The sequence below is a fragment of the Capra hircus genome, chromosome 1 (genome assembly GCF_001704415.2).
Source record: "Capra hircus breed San Clemente chromosome 1, ASM170441v1, whole genome shotgun sequence".
In the NCBI taxonomy this organism is placed as follows: domain Eukaryota; kingdom Metazoa; phylum Chordata; class Mammalia; order Artiodactyla; family Bovidae; genus Capra; species Capra hircus.
Genome location: NC_030808.1, coordinates 73,715,424 through 73,741,889, shown reverse-complemented (window position 1 = coordinate 73,741,889; position 26,466 = coordinate 73,715,424). Strand labels below are relative to the sequence as shown.

At 39.4% G+C, this 26,466-nt stretch overlaps 1 protein-coding gene across 3 annotated transcripts in view; it reads right to left on the bottom strand.

The window, feature by feature from the left end:
- ATP13A4 (ATPase 13A4) overlaps window positions 1-26,466 on the bottom strand; it is a 126,102-nt gene that overhangs the window by 7,453 nt on the left and 92,183 nt on the right. The window contains exons 18-28 of one of the 3 annotated variants that reach the window (XM_013963728.2): window positions 22,508-22,650; window positions 20,902-21,065; window positions 19,963-20,085; window positions 18,440-18,519; window positions 16,482-16,524; window positions 15,152-15,261; window positions 13,242-13,338; window positions 11,935-12,007; window positions 4,155-4,326; window positions 3,279-3,472; window positions 1,877-1,965 (exon numbers count right to left, since the gene is read on the bottom strand). In XM_013963728.2, the coding sequence (XP_013819182.2) occupies window positions 1,877-1,965; window positions 3,279-3,472; window positions 4,155-4,326; window positions 11,935-12,007; window positions 13,242-13,338; window positions 15,152-15,261; window positions 16,482-16,524; window positions 18,440-18,519; window positions 19,963-20,085; window positions 20,902-21,065; window positions 22,508-22,650 (1,288 nt within the window). The remainder of the gene's footprint in view (window positions 1-1,876; window positions 1,966-3,278; window positions 3,473-4,154; window positions 4,327-11,934; window positions 12,008-13,241; window positions 13,339-15,151; window positions 15,262-16,481; window positions 16,525-18,439; window positions 18,520-19,962; window positions 20,086-20,901; window positions 21,066-22,507; window positions 22,651-26,466) is intronic. The other 2 variants (XM_005675108.3, XM_013963735.2) reach the window with 2 other exon arrangements.

Here is a 26,466-nt window from a genome sequence, read left to right as displayed (position 1 = left end):
TCACCTGGACATCTCCATATCAGACAATTTGGAAAAATGTAATAGTTTGCTATTATTTGTGTAAAAATGTAGTAGAATATACCTATAAGAAACCTGTGTATTATACACATGTATATATAGGTATATATCCAAAAGTATGCAAAGTAACTGGTATTATAAGTTGTCTCCAGAGAGAGGGAATGGTAACCCGGGAACAAGGATGACAAGGGAGATTTTTCACTACACAATTTCTCTAACTTTTGAATTTTAAACTATGAGAATGTTTTCTTCATTTTAAAAAAATTATGAATTTTTTAAAAAATGAGCAATAACTAGGTTGCAAAGCAGCATGATTCCATTTAAAATAAAATAAACTTCATAACTCAGTCAAATACATATGTATAATATATGAATTTTCAAAGATGGAAGGATCCACTCAATAATGTTATAATTTTCCTTACCTGCATAGTTTCATTTTATAAAATGCACGCATGATTTTATGAAATAATAAAAATTTTATTTTAATGTGAGAAATAATTCTTTGCAGAATCTTTTGAAGTCATGCAAAAGAGTCTTCACTATTTTGTTGTTGTTTAGTCACTAAATTGTTTCTAAATCTTTGAGACCCCATAGACTGTAGCCCACCAGGCTCCTCTGTCCATGGGATTTCCCAGGCAAAAACACTGGAATGGGTTGCTATTTCCTTCTCCGGGGCATCTTCCTGACCCAGGGATCAAACCTGTGTCTCCTGCATTGGCAGACAAATTCTTTACCGCTGAGCCACCAGGGAAGGCCCCTTGTTGTTAAAGAATATAACTAAATTCAACATGTCCCAACCTGTAACTTCTTCAGGATTAAGGAATTTTAACTCACTTAGAAGGCCGGTGGGCAAAGACTATTTATCTCCATGAGTACTTAATCTAGTTCATGAATACAATTGCACTGTTAATACAGTAATACAATTATAAAAATAAAAAAACTGAATGTAGATATTAGCATATATGCCAGATGTCACTGTGGGCTTGTGAAGATATTGCTGGTTTTGAATGCACTGTGTACTTAAAAGGCTTGTCTACATTTAGGAACCTGATCTACAATGATCAGTCATCAGTCATTGCCATTATGTACCATTCACTATGCCAGGCACTGGAAATACAAGAGTGAATAAGATGGTGTCTTGGCCCTCGTGAAACTTATCTTTGAGATGGAGAAGCAGACAGGTTGCAAAGAACTAAAACCTCAGTTCCTTTTATCATCTCTTCTGTATTCTATTTATTGGTCTAAAAGACATTTATTAATGGTTAACTTCTAATTCAAAAGAAGAAAAAATTAGAGTAAATCAAAATATACATTTTCCCTTGCTTGACGATGTAAAATTTCTATCTCTTATAGAGTTTCAAAGTTGTCTCAAAATTACAAAATGTAGGAGAGTTCTTGAGATAAGATATGGATCTTTGAAAAGTTTTGAATACGTTTAAGTATGTACATACAGAAAAAGATGTTTTAAAAAGATGTAAATACAGATTTGAGTACTAACCCCAAAATTGTTACAGGCAAAACTGTTTAAACAGCTTCAAAACAAAACCATTTAGGAAAAATCCTCTCACATTTGAAAAAGGAAATGTATAAATAGAATTTCCAATCTTACAGGGATCTTTCAAAGGTAAAGTGTTCAATGTCTTTTAAATACTTGAAGTCAAGACTAAACAGAATTTCATCTCCTGACTAGTTTAAACTAAAAAAATGAATAAATCAGCATTCTTTTTAACCCTCCCATCTCAAAAAAAAAAAAAAATGGGTGTCGAGAATCCATGTCAGTTGCGATTGCAGCCCAGTTTTTGAAGTCAGGGTTTTATATAACTATAAAATATCACCATATCCCAGAGATAAGACTTACATCCAGGCACCTATATAATTCTGGAATATCAGCAAATAGAATGAATAGACACACACTCAGCTGTACGACCAGCACAAGGACAAATATATCTGAGGAAATAAGAATACAAGTTATCATTTAGAGAAATCTAAGTAGAAAGTCTCACATCCATTGACAGACATATACTGATTAACACTGATTAGATTTACTTGATTTCTTCATCAAAATATGCATAATAGATGAAAAGTACTCATTTCTATGAAATGAGTCTCACTTCTACAATTTTTTGCATGCCCTTGAGTTAAGTGGAAATTTTAGCATGCTTGCTATATGTTTTAATTAATAAAAATGGGAAATAGTAACATACAGGGTAATATTGACAAAATATGTTTTCAATAAATGCCTTGGGGATATCCAAGTATCTGAGTCTCTTTAATGCAAATCATTTGCAAATAAAAATCCTTTTCTGGAAAAAGGGAGGGCTGTAAATAAACAGGACACCAGCAGCAGGAAATGTTTAAATTGCAGTCATGTGGAGGTCAGCATTCCATGGCTTCCTCACCCCAAGAAGAGCAAAATAACTTTCTCTGAACAGATTTATATGAGGATATTGATTCTTCAAATTGTGCATCTAAATTTTCCCACTTGGGGGGGGGGGGTGATGCTATATAAATATATGTCTCTTACCAGATCACTCACGTCTCCTAACATGCTCCCTTACCCCCAGCCCAGACTGTAAGGAGATGAGAGGGGCTTTGGTCATCAGCCTCAATGATCTATAGTCAAGATCCCTCAGGCTGAACCTGCTCCCAGAACTGCCAGTCACACAGACCACCTGACTATTGTACTGTACATGTCAGTAGACATGTTCAATTGAGTGCTATAATCCTTCTCACCTCCTCTGAGATGAATTCTGATAAGCAGAGAATTAAATGCGTCTTCCCAACTGGTGGTAAAGAATCTGCCTGCCAATGCAGGAGATGCAAGAGACGCAGTTTCGACCCCTGAGTCAGGAAGATGCCATGGAGAAGGAAATGGGAACCCACTCCAGTATTCTTACCAAGCATACCCCATGCACAGGGGAGCCTGATGGGCTACAGTTCACGGGGTTTTACAGAGTCAGACACGACTGAGTACACACGACAAGGTCCCCAATTTGGAGTAATCCCATGAAAAGATACCTAGAGACACTTCTAGTGAGGGGAAGAGGTGGATTAAGAAATTCCAGCATTTAATGCAGCTTTGATGGAGGTAGCAAAGGACTAGGAGATGAGGCTGCATGTGTTTACAGAGCCCTGGAGTGGAAGTCAGAAGACCCTAGATGAGCACCAACTCTGCAACTGCACCTTGAGTGAGCCAGGCATGTCTGTTTTCCTCTCCAAAGAATGAGCTCTCTCCTCTGATTCGGTGTAATTCTACTCACAGTTTTTGTATGTGGGCTGCCTGAATGGTTTTCCTTTAGAGAAGACAAGAGCCACAATGATGCAGTTGATTGTTCCCAAGAACCATATAGTAGTGTTCTCAAAACTTGTGAAGACACCATTAGTTCCATTCTTTACTGGAGCAGTTGGAGAAATGGTTAACTTTGAAATGGTGTCATTTTGCACTGTGCAGGCACTAAAAAGGAAACCAAAAAGGCTAATGAAGTGAGATGACAAGCCCTTCTGAAGCATATGTATTTACATGATTCTGTGCCCCCCAAGGCTTCTATAATTGCCTACACTTTGGGAAAGAATATACTGAAAAGTACAACAGGAAGAAATCAGCGTGTGTAGATCTGTATTTTCGGTAGATGAATAGATGATAAATAGATAAATAAACAGGTTCAAAAAGTTACTTATTCAATAAATTGGGCATGAATCATGTATTAAACCTGTGTGGGAGGAAAAAAATGTAAGTCATGACTCTTTCCTCTGTTTGCTTAAGATTTATGAACATTTACAAGAAAGGTGACTGTACAGTTGATTGTCCAACAGGCACAGATTTCAATGGGAAAGGAAAAAATTTAACCATTTCATTGGATTGTCAAGCTTAAAATAGGGCTGCCAAGCTAAACTATAATGTATGCTCACCTTAGATATAAAAGATGGTCATAGTTCACTATCATACAAAATGAGTAAAGAGAAATACCAATGAATGAAGCTACCAAAAAGAGCTACAAAGACAGACACTCTGTGTGCCAAGGGCATTAAGGAAGCCAAAACCTTTAACAGAATGAAGATCCATTTGCCTGTCGACATATGGGCCAGGAGGTGTTTGATAGAAATTGGAAGGCAAGAATCTAAGGCTGTGATCATACCTGTGCAGCCCCATGGAATACCATGGCTGCCTCTGAACCAGAATGAAGCCCACAGTGTGCATGGCGAGGCTGAGAAGAATGTTGAGAATCACGGAGAGCAGCAGAGGCGGGGAGATCAGCCGTCCTGCTGGTCTGAAAGGCACCAGCTTGGGATAGGCACCGTTCAAATTCACTACAAGATAAATTCAGGTTTTATATGGTATATGACAGGAGGCAATTTTTGTATTCTTCATCAGAAGTATGGTATAACTTCTTGGTCCCACGTATTTGAAGAAACTGACAAATTGGAATATATCACAAATGGAAGGAATAAAACAATGAATGTATGCAAACTTAAGTCATATGAGGAATTCTTGAAAGAGAAGACATAGAACAACCACAAGATACCTTTTTTTTTCCCCTAATGAATAAGCAAACTATTAAATTATAGATGAGGAAGTGATGAAATGAGCACTCTCATATACTGCTTGCAATTTGGCAATAAATATGAAGAGACTGAAAAATGTTCATAACTTGTGACCTAACTATTCCACTTCTGGAAATTTATCTTAAGCTAAAATAATAGAGATGTAGGAAGATGTTCACCACAGCATTGTTTACAATAAATTGCGGTACATCTCTGCAATGAAACAACATGTAATCACTAAGAAGTAATGCTTTCAAATACTAATAGCAAAACAAGGCATGACATTAGCAAAATGGCAGATTAGGTGGTTCCAAGATCTCATCCCTCCATAGAAACATTGAAAGACAAAAGGAAGCTGTCCGAACCAGCCTTGTCAGAACTCTGAAAGACAGACAAGTCTCCAGCAACCAAGCAGATGCTGAATCAAGAAAAAGATAGCTTAAGAATGGGAGGAAAGCTTTGTGCCATTTTCTACTTGCCCTTGCCCCACTTCCTCCTTAGTTTACTGGCAACCATGAACAAGGTTGTCTGCATTCCCAGCAGGGGATCCTGGTCCCTGGTTATAGAAGGGAAAAGCAAGCTTTATAGACAAGTTATTACGTACGCCTGTTCTACCCTGTCTGGGGACTACCTGGGGACTGTGCAAGGGATTCATCTCTCTTTCATCTAATACAAAACTTAGTAAAGGCAGAAAAGCAGCATATACTCCTTGAAAATATTGTAAGGCTAACAAGCAACCCACAGTCACAGGGAGCAAAAAATTGCAGTTGAGACATAAAATAACCATTTGTGGCTTAGAAAGAAAAGTTAAGGAGTGTTTATTTGGAAAATTATAGTATTCAAAAGTACTTGTGCCTTTGGAGAATGTAGAAAGTCATGTGCATGCCAAAATGAATGGTCAGGAAAGACCAGGAAAGACCCTCAGTTTTTAACCCTGAATAATCACTCAACTCAGCACAAGCTTGGTACTGTGTTGAAGTGCCTCAGTATAGAACCAGTCTGCAATACTGGGAGAGGTATTTCTTTGTTCATGTCATGGAATTCAACTCATGGATATTTCTATCAAAATATTAGTTGAACAAAAGCTAAAGCAATAGAGATTTTATTGACCATATGTGACAAATGATCCAAATCTTTGAAAAAATAGTTCAGGAAAGTTACTAAATAAATGGAGGACTACAGCCATCAAAAAGCAGCAAAACAAAAAACATCAAGACCTAGGGAAGAGAAAGAATCTGATTTCCAGAGTTACATTATTATATTTAATGGAATAAAATAAACTGACAGAAATTATTTCTGAGAAAGCCCAAACATTGGGCTTACTGGGAAAAGACTCTAAAACAACTGTCTTTAATATGTTTAAAAAACTAAACAAAGTCAGGCAGATAATATATGAGCAAAAGGAGGGTATTAATAGAAATTTTAAAATGAAGCAAAAAGACATTGTTTTTAAAGGACCCTTTTTAATAACTTCTCTTTATTGACATACTCATTTTTGACATCAGTAAAGGTAATTACTTAGACAAATATAAAATCCTATATTATTCCAATTTTGTTTTTTAACCTCAGTTTTTATTCCTACATGATCTAAAAGACAAATGCATAGAAATAATTATATATGTTATTGAGCACAAAATGAACAAATATTTAATTTGTAATAACCATATAAAAGGAAACAGAGCTATAAAGCAGCAGTTTTTGCCTGCTACTAACGTTAATGTACCTATTCAACTAGATTGCCATACATTTAGCTTATTACATGTAATCCCCATAATTACATATTATATAATAAAAGACCTACAGTTAGCATCACACTCAAGGGTGAAAGATTGAGAACTTTCCCCTTAAGATCAGGAAGGAAACAAAGATGCCCACGTTCACCATTGCTATTCAACATTGCGCTGGAAATTCTATCTAAAGCAATTAGAGAAGAAAAATAGATAAAAGTCACTCAAATTGAATGAAAGAAGTAAAACAATCTCTACTTACAGGTGATATGATGCTATATTTTGGAAATCCCTAAGAATCCACATGAAAACTACTAAAGTTAAAAAATGAATTCAGCTATGTTGTGGGATGAATACATAAAAAAAAATCAATTGTGTTTCAACACATCAACATAAATGGATAAACAAGATGTGATATATACATATATATACTGGAATACTATTCAGCCATAAAAGAATGAAGTTCTAATGCATGTTACAAAATAGGTGATATGAAAGTATTGTGTTGAGATAAGCCAGAAACAAAGGGACGCATATTGAATGGTTCAACTTATTTGAAACGCTTTGATTTGGCAGATTTATAGAGACAGCGAGTAGAGCAGAGGTTATGAGAGACTGGATGGAAGGGCAATATGAATTATTTCTTATTAGGTAAAGAGCTTCTGCTCGGGATGATGCAAAATGAGAAATAATAGTGGTGACTGTTGAACACTGTTGTGAAGGTAATTAATGTACCTGAATTGTATACTTAAAACAGTGAAAATGGCAAATTTTATATAATTTAATACAATCAAAAGGGTTGAAAATATTTAATGACATTAAAAAGTGGGCATAAAGGTAAACAGAAGGAATCAGGATGCAAAACAATATAGGAAACATAATTCAAATACATGCATATGTATAGACATATATATGGTTGGAAGGAAATATGTCAAAATGCCTCCATTGGTTAGCTCTGGATAGTAGAATATAAATGGGTTTCTTCTTTGTTATATCTTGTAATGTTTTCCATTTTATTTTCACAGTGAATTATATTAATCAATCATAAAAACAGTAAAGAGTCAAGTATATTTATCAAAAAATAGATAAAAATCTGGAAATATTTGTTATGGGCAATAGAAGAATCCCAAAAGAAAATGAGAGCTGTTTTCAAATATCTGAAAGACTACTTCAGCAGAAAAATCAGATTATTCTGTCTTCCCAAATGGCAGAACTGAGAACTGAGATGGGTGAAAGTTACAGAGAGACAGAGCTGGCTTGATGTGAAGGATTACTCTGTTAACAGTAAGGACTGTCCAAGAAGGTTCTTATGGTAGATTTAACAAATATTTAATGAGCTCCTTTGATGTGTCAGGCACTGTTAGAAGTACTGGGAATACAGCAGTGATCAGGGTAAATAAGGTGCTGTTCTCATGCAGTGTACACACTGAGAGAGGGAAAGCAGGCAAAAACAAATAAAAACAGAGATCAAGGCCATAATTTCAGATTGCAGAAACAGCATGGAAACGATAAAGCAGAACGAGTGATGGAGAATAACTGGCTTGGTCACTGTTTAAATGACCTTTCTGAGGTGGTGACATTTAAGCTAAGATCTGACTCTAAAGAAAAAGCCAAAGCCATAGGCAGTTCTACTGGGAGAGTATTTTAGGCAAAGACAATAGAAAAAGAAAAACAAAAAGATGCGGAGGTGACCACAGCTGGCAATGTTCACAAGACAGAAACACCAGGGTGTCTAGAACAAGGACATGAGTTGCAATATGGTTAGAGGTGAATTTAGAGAAGTAGGCAGGATCCGGATCATGCAAGATTTCAGACTTGGTGGAAATAGGAAGGATGACAACGAAATTTACGTGTAAAAGAAGTTAACACTTCTACTATTGTGTAAAAGGTAAACTGGGGTGAGGAGAAAGCAGCGAGAGTGGAAGCAAGATCAATGGTGAGGGTTATCACAGAAATCCTTACGTGAGGGGACAGGGCTTTATGACAGTAGCCACACTGGGGATGGCGGGCAAGGATGCAGGATATTTTTTTGGAGGCAGAGCCAATAGGAATTGCAGATATATTATATGTAAAGGTGAAGAAAAAAGGAAAATTAAGGATGACTCTGGGTCTTCAATTTTAACAACTTGCTAGATTGTGGTATGATTTTAATAGAATGTAAATTTCATGAGGATGAGAATTTTTTTTTTCCACTGAAGTATTTCAATTGCCTACTACAGTAAGTAGTACAAACCAGATACTCAGTAAATATTTAATAATTTGTTGACTCTCAGATCTGATGAAATCAAATGTTCTGTTTGGGCCTCTAAAGTCTCCATACTGTTAAATAGCTAAGATTAGATGCTTAGCAGCTGCATTTCCAGAGCTTGGGACAGACATCAAGGCTAGAGACACAAATTTGGGATTCATCATCATATGGGTGACATTAAATTCATAGAGTTGGTTGAACTCACTTCGGGAGATGGTGTAGATTCAAAAGACAAGAGAACCTAAGAACAAGCAAGCCTGGGAACATGCTGAAAGTCAGAGCGCAGGTAGGTGGCTCAGTGGTAGAGAATCTGCCTGTCTGTGCAGGGTATGGAGATGAAGGTTTGATCCCTGGGTCAGGAAGATCCCCTGGAATAGAAAACAACAACCTCCTCTCGTATTCTTGCCTGGGAAGTTCCATGGACAGAGGAGCCTGGCAGGCTACAGTCCATGGGGTCGCAAAGAGTTGGACACGACTAAGCACGCATAAACACACACACACATACTTAAAGAAGCAGAGAAATGGGGAAAGAAACGGGGAAGCTGTATTCTTTAAAGCGACCGATAATTCAGGAGTAAGTGGCATCACAAAACCCAAGAGAAGAAACCTTTTACAGAAGGAGAGTGCTGTTGAGAGATTCAAGTACGATGAGGAAAGAGAAGTGATCAGTATTGTTGACAGCAAGGAAGTCCTTGGTGGACTTGACAAGAGCAGTGTTGGGGAAGTGGCTGCAGAGGTGCGGATGGAACACAATGGTTACTCTCCTTGAGTGTGTTCTCTGAAAGCAGAGCTTTTGAACAAAATTTTTTAATGATAAGTTGGTGTGATAGCTATTAATATGATGATGAAGGTATTAGTGGAAATAGTGTGAAAGCAAGACCAGGAGCCATGTGGAAGTGGCAATCCAAGACTGGTACATCTTTTTAAATGAAGTATAGTTGATTTACAGTGTTGTGTTAGCTAGCACAGCAAAGTGGTTCAGTTACACACACACACATACCCATATACTTTTAATATTCTTTTCCATTCTAGTTATTATAAGATATTGAGTATAGTTCCCTGTGCTATACAGTAGACCCCTGCTGTTTACCTTCTTCACATACAGTAGTGTGCATATTCTGGTATTTTTGAATGTATGAGTAATGCGGACCCTCCCAGCCAGTGGTGGCTAGAGCTGCTCATACAAGACCACAAGAGCCAACTGTGGCAAAGTTCAAAAGTCAGCTATAAAACACAGCCATTATTAAAAGAAAATTATATTAAAGAGCAAGTAAATAAATATCTTAAAAACAAAGATAATGAATACTCAAAACTGATAACGTCAACGACAATGACTGATAATGACAATTCTCTCTGTTCTTGAAGTTAACAATGGAGATTGAACTTAGCCATTACATCATGAACAATTGTTTTTTAACTGAGGAAATATCCTTCCAGTTTTCAAGAATTATTAGTCCAACTAGCAAACGAGATGCTCACATGACTGAAGGGATGTGATTAAAGTTTAATCACACGATGATTAAAGTTTTAGCATAAGGCTTTGTTGTTTTGCTCATTCAGGAAAAGAAAAACATCAACCAACTATTGATGGCTGATAAACCATCAAGAGTTTATCATCAACTAAACATCATCAATCATCACATTGGAACTATTTCAGTCATCAATCACAACCGTATAGTGACGAAGGATATAAGATTTTGATGAAACTCAGTTAAAGCATTCTGTGAGAATCAACTGGTTCAATGGAATTTGCAAGAAAGAGTAATGTATATTTTATTATTATTTGTTAATTGTTCACTACTTATTTTCCTTTCTAGTAAAGCTTATAGTAAACTTATATGCATGAAAGTGATAGTCCCTCAGTTGTGTCTGATTCTTTGCAACCCCATGGCTGTGTTTAATAGCTGACTTTTGAACTTCGCCACAGTTGGCTCTTGTGGTCTTGTATGAGCAGCTCTACAGTACGTGAACTGTAGCCCACCAGGCTACTCTGTCCATGGAATTCTCTAAGCAAGACTACTGGAGTGGGTAGCCATTCCCTTCTCCAGGGGATCTTCCCAAGCCAGGGATCAAACCTCCATCTCCTTTACTGCAGGCAGATTCTTTACTGCCTGAGCCTCCAGGGAAGCCCAAACTTATATGCATATGCAAATGTGTGTGTGTGTGTGTGTGTGTGTGTGTGTGTGTGTGTGTGTATGCATGAAGTGAAGTGAAAGTCACTCAGTCGAGTCCAACTCTTTGCGACACCATGGTCTATACAGTCCATAGAATGTTCCAGGCCAGAATACTGGAGTGGATAGCCTTTCCCTTTTCCAGAGAATCTTCCCAACCCAGGGATCCAACCCAGGTCTCCCTCATTGCAGGCAGATTCTTAACCGGCTGAGCCACAAGGGAAGCCCAAATATATACATGTATATATACAATTTTTGAAGAGCTGGTTGTTAAATATTTGCCAGGAAACCACTGCCTCCCACCAAGCAACAGCACAGGTTCAGAATCCAAATCAATTCCCTTGAATGTTAGAATCTGGCCGATTAAAACAAAATGACAGTAGAATTAGAGATGGCAGTGGACAAATTTGGTCTACTCAACTATTTGGGAAGTTTGACAATAACGGGGACAACAGTTTATGGTGGATTTGGGGTCATGGAAGAGCTTTCTAAAGAAAGAAGATACAAAAATATATATGTATACACTGACTGGAATGATCAAGTAGACCAAAGAAAAGTTTATGGTGGAAAAAAAGATTTTTTACAGAAACAAAATCCTTTAGGAGGTAGGGGCAGGTAGGATTAAAAGTACAAGTGGAACTGGTGGCATTCATATGTAACAGAGAAAAGCAGAGAATATGGTCAAGATGATGGTTAGTGGTCAGGCTGGGAAAAAAATCCCATATCAGGGAAACTGGGGAGACAATTCATATATTATTGATAGTTGGAGGTGGTGGGTGAGATTAGCGTAATGGCAAGATTACATTTAATCTCTGTTCTAAATCCTGAGAGGCTAGGATTGGAAATGAAAACCATGAAAGCCATTTAGCTTCTATAAATTGGGCACATTTGGACCATAACTATACTTAAAAGCACATGGAAGTCAGTGTTCCTGATTTTCAAAGTGCATTTTTTCATTTTGAATGTTTAGCGACCTTTTATAGAAGCTCTATATTTTGTGGAAAACAGTAAAATAACTAGCCAGCTTTTCCTTGGATAACTCTTTCAGCACTTAAAACTGACGATTCTGTTTCCTCTTTCTCTCCCTGCAGACTATATCCCTTTGAGAAGAAGTCACGCATCACTGCTGCTATAGCGACTACCTCTCATGGTGGACCAGCCCTGCAGGGAGAGAGGGACACAGGTGCAGGAGAGCATCTCTGAGAAGAAAATTAAAAAGATGTCTTACTTGTTACACCAATAATAGTTGTAATGGCCAGATCCTGGAACAGAAACTGGTAATTTGAAAGGTTGTTTGTCTCCTGAAAATAAAAATGAAAGTGGCTCAAAAAAGTTAGAACCTTCTGGATGAAATGTGATACAAACTGTACTCATTTTCTCATGGCAACATAGGATTTTCAATTAGAAGACCAAGGCGATATGGTCAGGGGCATGGTCATGTCAGCAAGAGTACCAAAGACAAGCCTGTGAACTTCTCCCTAATCAGTAGGGACACCGCTGTGTGCTTTCTGGGCTGGTCCTTTGAGCATCTCTGTCATTCCTTGTTGAGGGGAATACCTCACTCTATTAGATTCATCTCTTCTCTCTCTTCTACTTGTTATCAGAAAGATTGGAGTTTGGTCTGGCACAACAAAATGGACTTTCTAAATGGCAAATGAGAAATGGGGTGATCTTACTTAAATTTCATCAAGGGAAAATAAGAATAACTAAACCCATGATTTGCATTCTTGGGTGTTGTTAGAAAGTCCTGATAAAGCATGCTGATATTCTTAAGAAAGAAATATTCAGGTCTTATTGATTTCAAGGAACTTGCTTCCTTGCCCCCCAGCCCCTTAGTGAAAAGGCAATAATGATTATCCATTATCTCTACTTTTAACTCTACTTTTGAGGATAATGAGTTACTGGGATTCTAAAATACAGCCAGATTTCTGTAACCAGCCTCTCCATTTTCAGCCCATTCATCAGTGAAAGGAAAAGGACTTATATAATCTGAAAATAACAGAAGTAAAACCTTCAACCCAGGAGCAAGAGGGTAAGACATAGAGATGAATCTGGATACCTTCAGCAAAAGTGGAATTCCCTTTCTCAGGGTTAGTCAATAGAAGAAGCCTATAGGTTGAGTTCACAAACAGGTATGTCTCTTCTTCTTTGATATTTTGTTAAATAATAAAAGCTATCACAAGATCTATGTACTTTGGGGGATATGATATGCCTATTTTCAAATCCCTATATTCAAGGAATCAGTGATATACTGCTTTGTACTAACTCACGAAAGTCGATTGCTAAATTTTCAGGAATTTAGTAAGTTAGTTGTGCGTGTTTAGTCGTTCAGTCATGTCCGACTGTTTGCGACCCTATGGACCATAGTCCATCAGGCTCCTCCGTCCATGGAATTCTCCAGGCAAAAATACCATCTGAGTCACCAAGGAAGCTTGAAATATCCTATTTTCACTCTTTCTTTAAAAGGCATTGCAGATTGAAAGTGACCACTACTTTTAGCTCTCACTAACCAAGAGACTAGGTCCCAAGTCATACCCAGTAGAGCAGCAGAACACCAACATATTGAATCATGCTGTACAGAGCCATGTACTTAAACATGCAAAATGAGGTGACGAGAGCTGCACGGCCTTCCCTGCATGAGAAAAGAAATGAGAAAGGAATGAAATGAAAATCACAGGAGGAGATGAGGTCAGTTATCCTGTGCTGTTCAGCTGAGCTCAGAAGAAAAAATCAAAGCCTGATGATTTGATTGTTTGTCTAACAGACTGGACAGTCTTGAGTCCGTGGGAATCAGTGGTCAGTATGCTAGATTTTCAATGAAGACTAATTCCAGTCCAAGGTCCACAGGCCTTTGGTCGAGCTTTGAAGCCCAGATATGGAGTTACTTTTGTCCTGTCTGTGAGCATTATTTCAGCTCCGAATCAGGAGATTTGAGAAATAGTCCCAGAGTTCATAATCATTCACTAATGTGGCTTGGAAGCTCATTTTCCTTCTCTTGGTCACAGTTTCTTCATCTGTGAACTAAGGAATTTAAATAACATTGCAGGTTTGGGGGCTATTTTCATGCTCCAGGTGCTTCAGGGGTTTGGCAAACATCTCATTCAAATTTCATTTGGCAGTCCCAACTTTTTCTAAAACTGAACTAAAATAATATGCACACGCACATAAGGCTTGCATCCAACTTAAAGAGATTGGAATCAATGAGCATGTTCATTTGTGTTACTGTTGATTAATTTGAGTCAATGGTATAAATTTAAACCTTAAAATAGATCATTTGGGGAAAAAAATAATTTAAATTTACTTCTGGTTGGAATAGTTTCCTGGGATTCCAAAACCTGATCCTCAAATCAGACATTTTCCTGTATCGGGGCTTTGCTGCTATAGTTAACTCCACCTAGAAGGTGGTTTCTCCTCCTCCCTCACCTCCTGAGAAAGGCGCCCTGACACAACCACATCTGAAGAAAATGATTCCATCCACTGAGCTGTCTCATGACTTTTCACACTGCTCCTGATTTATTTGTGTATGAGTTACTGCTTGGCTTCTTCACCAGAAGAAAGCTTTGTGAGATCAAGGAATGTTTGATTTATTTGCTTCTGGATTCCTAGTGCCTCCAACAGTTCTGGGTACTGAGTCCCTGTTTTATAAATATTTGTCAAGTGCACGAATACATTTTTTAAATAGGGAGGAGCTAGTCAAAACATTATTTTAATGTGGTGGAAAGAGTATGACATTTGTACATAAAACATATCAAAACAAAATTAATTCTAATACAATCTTCAATCTTATATGGCAGTGAGCTTGGCTACATGAAGTTCTCAGAGCCTCAGGTTCTTTGTTTGTAAAAGAAATAGTGACCATCCCTACAATTCCAGGCTGGCACTTCATAAACTGTAAACACATACTAGTTATAATGACCAAAAGCAGCCACAATGCTCACCATCTCTATTATTCAAACAAAATGCAACAGAAGTACATGTTCTGGGATGGGGGAGGAGAACAAATCACCAAGGGAAACTGTAGCAGAAGCAGCAAAGATGAATAAATATTCTGGAAACCGGGGATAGGAAGGATATTCCAAAGAAGTTTAAAGACGCAAGAGGAAAGGAAGACAGGTAGGGAGAAGAGGGTTTCTGTAAATCCTCCATTAAGAAAGTATCTAAGGAGATATATTCAAAACAATGCTAGGAGTATGATTAACATTTTCAAAGCAGCAGCAAGTTCCAGATTCCAATCTTCTAAAAATAATCTATTCAGCGCTTTTCATTAGACATGCCACTGCTTTCCCAGGAGGTAAATGCACTCCAAAGTAGAATCTTTGCTTTCTCCCATAAAGCACCCTTTCCACCCAGGGACACACGTTTCCCCTGGTTTTTGCAGAATAAAGGGCTCTACACCTAAAAGTCAAGAGAGGTTAAAACAATGCTGGAGGAAAGCCCCTACTTACTTGATAAGGTGAGGCACACATTCAATGTTCGGAGTTTTGGAGGTGAAAGGCGAAGCCACAGACGCCTCCTGCTCTGATAAAGAGACGCCCACATGAGCCATTTTCAAAGCCTGAAAGCAAAGAGTCGGCTTATTGTCTGCTCACAAACATCTCTCCTGAGGCTGCATAAGAAAGAAAGTCTACAAGCAGTAAATGCTGGAGAGGGTGTGGAGAAAAGGGAACCCTCTTACACTGTTGGTGGAAATGCAAACTAGTACAGCCACTATGGAGAACAGTGTGGAGATTCCTTAAAAAACTGCAAATAGAACTGCCTTATGACCCAGCAATCCCACTGCTGGGCATACACACCAAGGAAACCAGAATTGAAAGAGACACGTGTACCCCAGTGTTCATCACAGCACTGTTTATAATAGCCAGGACATGGAAGCAACCTAGATGTCCATCAGTAGATGAATGGATAAGAAAGCTGTGGTACATATACACAATGGAGTATTACTCAGCCATTAAAACGAATACATTTGAATCCGTTCTAATGAGGTGGATGAAACTGGAGCCTATTATACAGAGTGAAGTAAGCCAGAAAGAAAAACACCAATACAGTATACTAACGCATATATATGGAATTTAGAAAGATGGTAACGATAACCCTGTATGTGAGACAGCAAAAGAGACACAGATGTATAGAACAATCTTTTGGACTCTGTGGGAGAGGGCGAGGATGGGATGATTTGGGAGAATGGTATTGAAACATGTATAATATCATATATGAAATGAATCACCAGTCCAGGTTCGATGCATGATACTAGATGCTTGGGGCTGGTGCACTGAGATGACCCAGAGGGATTGGTACTGGGAGGGAGGTGGGAGGGGGGTTCAGGATGGGGAACATGTGTATACCTGTGGCAGATTCATGTTGATGTATGGCGAAACCAATACAATATTGTAGAGTAATTAACCTCTAATTAAAATAAATAAATTTATATATATTAAGAAAAAAGAAAGACTAGTTAATCTTGCCACAAGTTGGCTTGTAGGCCCAGGCTCTGGCCAGATGATTATACTTTGCTCTGCCTACCACATAAGAAAGAGATGTCACTCCGACACCTAGCCAAAGAAATTCAGAATCCAGAGCCAAATTCTACCCATTCAGTCCATACTGGTCATTGAGTCATTGTGTGGCTCTGGTCCAAACCTTCCCAAATCCTTCCCATCAGTTTCACCATCAAGAGGAATGGAGATGGTACATAACCCCAGAGATGCTATCTCTTATTGGGCTTGGAGCAAATACAGCTGAGGGCAAGATGCTGGCCCCGCACTGGCAGCTACTTACCCCACAGTCATTGGCTCCATCACCACACATACCTACAAAGTAACTAAAAGGGAACAAAGTGTCAATTGTAGAGGAGATCAAAGCAATCTTACCTACTAATTGTTCTAATTAAAAAGATAAAATAAGCTTTATTACTTAAGACCCAAACTTATTATTTATTTTAAGGGAGTTTCCCTAACAGTCTGGTTTGACCAAAAGTAGAGTTTGACTCAGCAGTTCCTGAAATGGATTAAGAAAACCAACACGGCTGTCCTAAGTCGAGGTGCTTCGAGGAGACCCTGCACTTCCCTATCTAGGAGGCAACGCTGTCAGCTGTAAAATAGGAAGTTCGTCATTATATGACAGCATGGCATGGTGGGAAGGGCACAGGATTTGAAACCAGGAGATCTAGACCTTTAACCTGATCACTTTCCATTTTGACTATCATTCGTCTCCCCTACAAAGCATTACGAGTATTCAGTGAGGTGGGGCATTTTAAAGTGATAAATAAAAATTAGTTGTTAGTAATGTTTAGTCACTGGAGAGGAAATCCACTGTGTCAGCAGTCACTTGAGTGACTCAAAAATGGGCTGCCAGGATCAAAAGTTAAAGAAACGAAATATATCTCTATTTCAGGATACATTTTCAAAGCTGAACGGATACTGCTATCTTGAGTTGTTGATGAAGATAGTCTGCTTTTTAAGGTAGGAGCAATCTGACAGTGTTTGCATAATTTGCTGTACTTCTCTTCCACACTGCTACCTAAGACAACGAGTTTACTGCAGAGATTTTCAGCCATGTTCAGAAGAGAGGACTGTTTGCCCTTTCAGTGACTGAATCAAGTGAATAGGAGCTGGAGTTGTGTGGGTGTGGTCCAGTACCAGAGGTAGAGAAAGCCTCAGAGACTCAATGGAGTTCCAGTAACAGGAAAAAAAGACCCCAAATGATGGGATTCTGTTAGTGGAGATACTTTGTATTAAGAATATCTTTCTAATTTAGGATGGACAGGATTCTTTGCATAAGAATGCTTTAATATTTCAGGGTTATGTGAATCTCTCTCTTGTTATAGGAGTCCCCCATATATCATAACTATAAAAATAATTTGTAAAAATAAAGTGTACATTTTCATTGTACCTTCAGGAGTCAAGTTCAAAGGACCTTTCCAGAGTTACTTCTTGTGCCCCCTGTGTTCTAGTTCAGTGGGATTCTCAACTCTGGATGCAAAATTGACTTATGAAAGGAATTTTTTTAAAGTACTGATGTCCAAGCACCCACACGAGTAACTGAATCAAAATCTCCAGACGGTGGTGTCCTGGTATTGCTAATTTTTCAAAGCTCATGAGGTGACTGTCATGAGTAGCCACATTAAGAACCCTGCCCTGGACTTCCTTGGCGGTCCAGAGCTAAGACTCTGCACTCCCAACGCAGGGGACCTGGGTTAGATCCATGGGTCAGGGAACTAGAACCCATAGGCTACAACGAAGACCTAAGATCCTGTGTGCTACAACTAAGACCTGGCCCAGCCAAATATATACATGTTTAAAATATAAAAATAAAAGAGGAGGGGACATGTGTATACCTATGGCTGATTCATGTTGATTTTTGGCAGTGAAAGTGAAAGTCGCTCAGTCGTGTCCAACTCTTTGCGACCCTATGGACTATTCAGCCCTTGGAATTCTCCAGGCCAGAATACTGGAGTGGGTAGCCTTTCCCTTCTCCAGGGGATGTTCCCAACCCAGAGATCCAACCCAGGTCTCCCGCATTGCAGGCAGATTCTTTACCAGCTGAGCCACAAGGGAAGCCAATTCTGTAAAGCAATTATACTTCAATTAAAAATATTAATAAATTTAAAAGAAAAGAAAGAAATTATAAAACAAACAAACACTGCCTTAAACAACTGAGTGACTTCCTGTACTTCTCACTTTCCCCCTGTTATGCCTGTATGCACTTAACACTACCTGAATTAGTAAAGAACCTACTCTAGTTTCTGAAATTCTTCCACCAGACTGGATTTCTGCCCCGGAGACATTCTTGCAAAGATGGTTCCATTCATCAGTATCTGTAAAAAATGCAAAAGGGAAAATTTTTAATCATGTCAGCTGGTCATACCTGAAATAACTGATATCATTCAGAACACTGACTGGTTAATGATATCCATGAGTGAGAAAACAGAGTTTCTAAGAAGTCCTCCTTCGGATTTTAAGACAGATATTGAGACTTTGGTCATCAGGTTAGCCATCAGGAAGACTAAAATCAGTAAAGATGACTACTTAATAGACAGAGTTGATGAAAACAATGACCTACAAGAATTTAACTCAGCTGCCGTGGAGATTGCGGTCCTGAAAAATCTGGAGCTTAATAGAACCTTAAACCAGTAGAGTATGAGAAACTGCAAGATAAAATGAGGTCAGGATCCCAAAAGAAGGAAAGGAGGCAACTGCTTTTTGGAAAAGTCGTTTGAATCTAGCGGGAAAACCACCTAGTGATGAGAGAGTGATTGTCTGTAGCCTTTGACTTAACCATACTATCTAGGCTTGACCAGTTGTGAAACTCAGCTGATGTCTCCAGCCTAATTTGGGCTATGAAACATTAATTGATTGTTGTATAAAAACCTCTGCCAGTTCCATCAACCTGAGCCCCATCTGACAGAGTCTAAATTCTTCTGTTACAGCTGTATGTTCCCTGCTCTTCTTGGCAGTAAACTCAGCTTAGAGTTCATTCAGCTTTAAGTCTTCATTCTTTTCTTCTTAAACAGTACCCAAGATAATAAGCAATTGAATGCAAATAAATCATTTTGCTTTACTATGAACATAATCCTCCTCTAGTTTGTTGAGATGTTTTATATATATGACTTACCAGCCCCCACTATGGGTTTAAGTTTGACACTCTTTTGTATAGAGATTCTCTATCAAAAGCCTAGTGGAATTCTTCTATCCTTGGTCTGCCCTTGCTGTGTTGCTTCAGTTGTGTCTGACTCTGTGCAATCCCATGGACTATAGCCCATCAGGCTCCTCTGTCCGTGGGATTCGCCAGGCAACAATACTGGAGTGGGGTGCCATTTCCTTCTCCAGGAGACCCTCCTGATCCAGGGATCGAACTCACCCCTCTAAAGTCTCCTGCATTGGCAGGAGGGTTCTTTACCCCTAGTACCATCTGGGAAGCCCCATCCTTGGCCTGCCTTCCTGTATAATTGCTGGATTCCACTATACTGTGAGCCCCCCTCAATCATGGCAATATAGTGACAGCTACCTCAAAGCAATCTTATCACTTGAGAAGTTACTAATGCTTTAATCCTACAGTTGATGGATAATTGGTTAATCAAGTTTACTTAATTTAAATCTAGCAGGAAATTAAACAGGGACCTCTGCAAAACTATCTGCTTTCCTTATAATACATTCTATAGTTATATCTAACCTAGTTAAAGGTTTGAAATTACTTACTATCGTGCTCTTTGACATTGTTAACATCTTTGCCAGGAGATAGGTACCATCTTAGAACTTACCTTTGGCAGTAGGCTACTGAAATGTTGACTTATAACCTGGAAGGATTTTCCATTTAGAGCAAAATGGTAACTTCCTTCTTTGCTATTATCAGAGATTTCTTCCCTGATATTAATGTAATTGTCCTGTAAAGCAAGACACAGTTATTTTAGACTTGATAAGGTGATTAGGATCCCAAGCATATCTAAGCAAAGGCAACTATGACAGTCTGGGGTCTCTCTTTAAAAGTCACACTCCAGCCTTAATTCCTCAGAGAAGCACTTTTTCTTTGCTGGATCAGCCTTTGCGCATCAACAGCCTCTAGTGAACAGAAGGGTAACACTCATGTCCTATCTGCATCCTGATTTGATCTCGGTGAGTCCCAGAGAAAAGCACATTTCACACATCTTAAGTGTAAAATATGAAAGCATTGCAGCTTAATAAATCTCTTCCTGAAGGGGAAACTTTCCTTTTTTATTTTTTTGCTAGCAGAATTAATACTGTTTCACAAGGACACAATAAATATAGGATACTGACAAGATTGGGGATAAAGGAATAAACTTTTTTTCCCCCATGTTGAAGACATGGTCTGATTTTCCAGTGCACACAGCAGTGTCTCTCCCAGAGACTAAATCCACTTTGAACTCAATGGGATAGCTGGCAAGCAAGGGCAAAAAGGGAAATTAGATTTGCAGTCTCACTTACTATATTCTTTCTAAAGACTTTTTAAAGTTTAATAGAATGTATTATTTCTACATCCAGGAAACCACCACACTTTAAAACTCAGTATGAATGGTATGGAAAAGTGATATAGTTGAGTGCTTTGAACTGCATACGTTAGACATCTGAAGAAGTATGTTGACCCCATGTCACCTGTACACCTCTGCCAGTCAAAGCTGCTCAGTAGCCTACACTGTGTGATGAGTTAGATAATATGGCAGAAGGTCTGATTTTAGGTATACCTGATTCCTGTATGCAATGTGTTTCTTCTCTTCTAGTAGTTTCCAAGAAATAGATGCTGATGAGGACCCAGTTGTTTCATTTGCTTCAATGAGAATGACTTTCTGGCTTTCAGAAACCATCCCAGACTTTCTGGCCACTGTTATTGCAGTCTGAAGATTGTCACCTAGAAAGGAAGAGTACCCCAAAATGGGATTGAAGAGACAGAACCAATTCATGCAGAGCCTGGAAAACTATGTGTAAATACTTATCAACTGTGTAAAACTATATATAAAATGATGTGTAAACATGAAAATATATAACTGAATCACTGCTGTACACCTGAATCCAACACAACATTGCAAAGTCAACAATACTCCAATAAAAACTTTCAAAGAAAGACTCTAACCCAAACTTCCTATACCTAGGCAAGACACATTCCCTTGTCAAAGCCAAGAAAGATATTTCAGGGTATATAATAAATCAGAAAGCATATCTCCCTTTCACCTCATCCAAAGACAACTCTTCAGAAAAATTACAACCAAGCAAGGGAAGAAGCAGGACAGAAATTTCAATATGAGGAAACAGGTGAAGAGGGAAGGTTGTGAGCCATGAGTTCTCACTTCTACGTAAATCTAACTGGTTAAAAATAATTATGAGAATGCATACAATAATTGTTACATAAAAATTTTGAAATAGAAGCGCCATAACAGAAGGGGAATTCTAGTAAGTAGTAAATTAACTCAGCAACACCTAGAAGTTGGACTGAGGGGCTCAGAAAGGAGAGGGTAAAAGTGATCCAAAAATCTCTTGGTTTGGAGGGGTGGGTAGCAGAGGTACCATAGGGGGGGTGAATGTACACTTGAGTCCCCAACATAGAACTGAGTTCAAGGGCAATAGGGTGGAGAGAGAATTCTTCGGTGGGGAAAGACTGTATCTTGATGCCACAATTCATAGAGCTAAATGCATCTGACTTTGAGAGCAGAGAAAGGGAAGGCAACACACACTCAAAAAACAGAAATACTTAAGGAACTCATTGACTCTCCACTCAGAAGCGTTCATTAGGAAATTTCACGCATTTCTCTTGCGTGATCCTTTCTCATCATTCCCTTGTTTGTGATTTGGGGTTTGAGAGTGAGACTAGAGGGACATTTCATAATTTCCAGAATCATAGATCTCATTTGATGGGCCTTCAGCATAGTGTACAGAGCACCCTGACTAAGCATTCTTCTTCTCTGAATATTTAACAATGAAATCAGCATCTCTGCGTGGCTTAAGTCTTCTTATTCAAGTGTTATTTCGAAAGTCCCCTTTCAGAAAGAGCACCTCATCTACAGTAGCCGGTCAGACACACTTAACCACATCAGCCTGTTTTGTTTTACGTAGCTTATAACACTTATTGTTAGCTGTTTGTTTGGTTTGATTGATTGACTGACTTTCTATCTTCACCCATGTGAATGAAAACTCAGTGAGAATAGTAACTTTGCCTTTTTTGTTGCCCATCTCCAGCATCTAGAATGGTGCCTGGCCCATATTAGGGAGTCAAAAAGATATGCTACTTTTTGAGAGAACTATGTCTGTTTCTGAATCACATTCTTCCTGCTTTCACGCACGTATTTCGTTCTATACCTGTGATCATCACAGTCCTTATCCGGGCTGAGATAAGCTCTTCAAGGACAGGTTTCGTCTCTTCTTTCAGTCGATTCTCCAAGATCAGCAGTCCCAGAAATATCAGGTCTGATTCTACCTGGTCCCTGGAAGTATATGAATGACTGAACAGAAGTCGCCCATTATAGTCTTTCTTACAGGAAGCAAAACAAACCCAATGACAGATCTCTTCCTCTCAGAGTGGTCCCTACTCACTCATTCATGCACCATTGCTGAGGCCCTGAATATGTGCAGGAACCTTCCAGAAAAAGGACAAGAGAGAGCACAAGGATATGGAGACATTTGCTCTGATGGAATTGAGAGGAAGAGAGGGTGCTTACTCGGTACATGATTCACTTTAATCTTGGTAGAGAAGGAATAAAATAACCACAAAATTGTCTTCCATCTGATGGCGTGATTTTTGTCACCTCACCTGTTAGCAACCACCAGAGAGACGTTCTAGCTCCGGTACAAAACATCATGAAAACTAAAGCAGCATAGAAAAATAAAATAAAACACTAGTTTCTCTAGAAATCAAAGCTATCATCAATACTGTTTTGGTCCCGAGAGGCATGAGGCCATAGTCTTAAAAAGAGCCCTTCTTTTGAAACCAAGCTTCTCTCTCTCTCTCCCTTTCTCTGTGTGTGTGTCTCTCTCTCTCAGTGGGTAGCATTGCTCTTCTACATAAAGCGTGACTGTTTCTGCAAACAAATGAATTCTCTGAGGCTCCTGCCCATCACAAGAACATTTCCAAGACATTCCACAGGACTGATTGCGGGGGAGTACATCTGGGGTTGGGGTTTCAATGATTCTTCCATGATTCATTTATCTGAGACCCAGATATGTCTAGCAGACACAAGAGCAAGGCACTAGCCCCTCTCAAGTCTGGCCCAAGTACAGATGAACGCAGAAGAACTAAACTGCCTTGCTGGCTGTGTGTGTCTCGATGCTGGGCCTCCCTTCAACCAGCAGCCCAAACTAGAATGAGGGACACTCCCCAGGCCACTGCTAACATCTCTGCAGGAGTGGCAGGAAGTAGTTATAACTTGAACTACTCACCTCAAAGCTGGCTCAGAGAGACAGCACTCCCTATCCTTCTGAACCTAGCATTTAAATCTCTCCATAATCTGAGTCCAAAAGATCTTTCCAGCTTCATCTATCACTAAATTCTTCATCCACCCCAAATTCCAGCCAAGTTGGACCATGGGTATGTGTGTACACAACCATCTTTAAACATTTGCTCTAGACTGCCAGAAGACATTTCTTCTTACTTCATAGAAAAGGTTATAAGTTCCCTGTGATCTGCCATGGAAACCCTTCCTATATTTTGAAATCAAACTCCCATACACCTCCCATGAAGACGTCCCCAAATAGAAATAATTTCAGCCTCAACCTATTACTTCTACGTTCAGCTTGTATTTTATTTGTCATTCTTTGTTATTTGATCTATCTCTCTGTCTCTGATCCTTAAGAGTAAACTGCTTGGTTCAATGACAAGTTCAACAACACCCATGTGGTGCCCAGCACAGAGGGTGTGTTCAGCAAGTATTTGCCAGTTGAAACGCCCTACTGCCTAGTGTAACTGTTTTTCCTAGACATCCCTGGAAAATTCATTTCCTCTTTCAGAAATTCTACTGCCAGAGTGTTCTCATGGGAACTGAAGCCAGAAAATCTGTCAGATCAATAACCAGTTAGTGGACACCTAAATAAATGCAAGAACGTTTCTGGTGGCTCATTGGTAGGGTCTGCCTGCCAATGCAGGAAGCATGGGTTCGATTTCTGGGTCAGGAAGATCCCCTGGAGAAGGAAATGGCATCCCACTCCAGTATTCTTGCCTGGAAAATCCCGTAGATGAAAGAGCCTGGTGGGCTAGAGTCCACGGGCTTACAAAAGAGTCAGACATGACTTAGTGACTAAACAATAACAACCAAATAAATGCAAGGAATGGGGCTCAGAAAAGAGGAAGAGAATACACAGGGATGATAGTAACTCCAGAAACTTGACATTCAACTTGGAAGGACAAGATTAATCCTGATCACTTTGATTATATGGAAAGCTGGGGAAAGCATCGTGATCATGTACAAGTAAGAGTTCTCTGGTGTCACAGAGGAGGGTGTAATCATTTCTGGGTGGAATGACTAGAGAAGCCTTCCTAGAGGAGGTGATATTTGAGCTGCTTTTTGAAGGATAATGTAGTTGATGCCTAACGGAGGTCCTCCAATCTTTCTAGTAGTTTTCATACACAGGCATCAGGTTTCAGATATTTTCAGAGATCACTGACATGGTCCAACCACAAGGCACCAGGCACCAAGAAAGTGGCTGCAGTGTCAAGATCTGACAAGGTCGCAGCCCACTTCGGCAGTCGTTTTCCTGGTTCCTCTGGCACATGGGTTGAGGGCACAATAATCAGGAGACCAGCATTCCAATCCGAGCTCTGAGGCTACCCTGCTGTGTTACCACGGGCACATCACTTTCTTTGCCTGGCAATTTATCTCTACTTTTTCAAAAGCAGGGGGTGAAAATAACGAATCTGCAAAGTCTCTCCTAGCTCAAGTGCGGCACAATTCTTCTTTTCATTCAATCTGATCTAGAAAATGAAATGAGGAGAAGACATAGTCCCTTGAAGGGGCTCACACTCTGTAACTTGGAATAGCATGCTATCTTTTCCTGTTTCCTGCACAAACGTTGTACCTCCTCCTGAAGCACCTGGAAATAATGAAGAATAGGGAGTGTAATACAAAGGAGCATTGTCACTCCTGTGATTACACTTCATGTTCTGAAAATCCATGTGATTTTTTAAAGATGAAATAGACATAAAGAAAGCCAAGAACCATCATAGAAATTATGATATCAGTGCTGGAAGCACTCTGAGTAAACACACACACCAGAAAAAATGTTCTGTTCTAATCTTGGATTAGGGCAAATTTCTAATTAGGTAAATTGACTTAGCCAGAAGTAAATATGGTAGTGATGCAGCTTTAACACAAGATGGGCCAAATGATGACCAAGGGTCAGATTCTACCAGTGAACTTGGATATAGACCTTACCAGATTTTGGAAAGTTGGAATTTCAGTGCTGTGGGCTATGTACTCTCCTGTCTGCTGCTGCCCTCACCAACCGCCCCTCCCAACCATGTGTCCCTGCTGTGAGTGCTTTGTTATATTCACAAGCTCCAAAGTCATGAGTCTGAAACTTGATACACAAATATTTCATCATAGTAATCAGAAGCAGCAATGCCTCAGCCAGAATCTCGATATATATGTGTCAAAAGACTCTCAGGAAACAAAGTTCCATTCCCAATTCTGCCACATCCCCGACCCAAGTATCCTCTTCTTTAAACTGAGATTCAGTCTCAAGTTCACTTCTAGCTCTCTGACCTGAGTGACCTGGGTTGGTTAAATTACAGCAAAGATCCAGAGCTGTAATAGCCAAAGTTTTAAGGGTCACAGTAAGCTGGCCCACTGTTCTTGGGCCAATAAGTCCAGGGAGTCAACACTCAATGATTTTGGATGAGTCACTTCCCCCTCTGGGCCTCACCTACCATTGACAAAGGTGGGGTTGAAACTGATCAGTAATTCTTAGTAGGGGCGATACTGCCTCTCAGTTCAGTTCAGTTCAGTTCATTTCAGTTGCTCAGTCGTGTCTGACTCTTTGCAGCCCCAGGGACTGCAGCACACCAGGCTTCCCTATCCATCACCAACTCCCGGAGCTTATTTAAACTCATGCCCATTGAGTCTGTGATGCCAGCCAACCACTTCATCTTCTATCGCCCCCTTCTCCTCCTACCTTCAATCTTTCCCAGCATCAGGGTCTTTTCCAATGAGTCAACTCTTTGCATGAGGTGGCCAAAGTATTGGAGTTTCAGCTTCAGCATCAGTCCTTCCAATGAATATTCAGGACTGCTTGGATCTCCTTGCTGTCCAAGGGACTCTCAAGAGTCT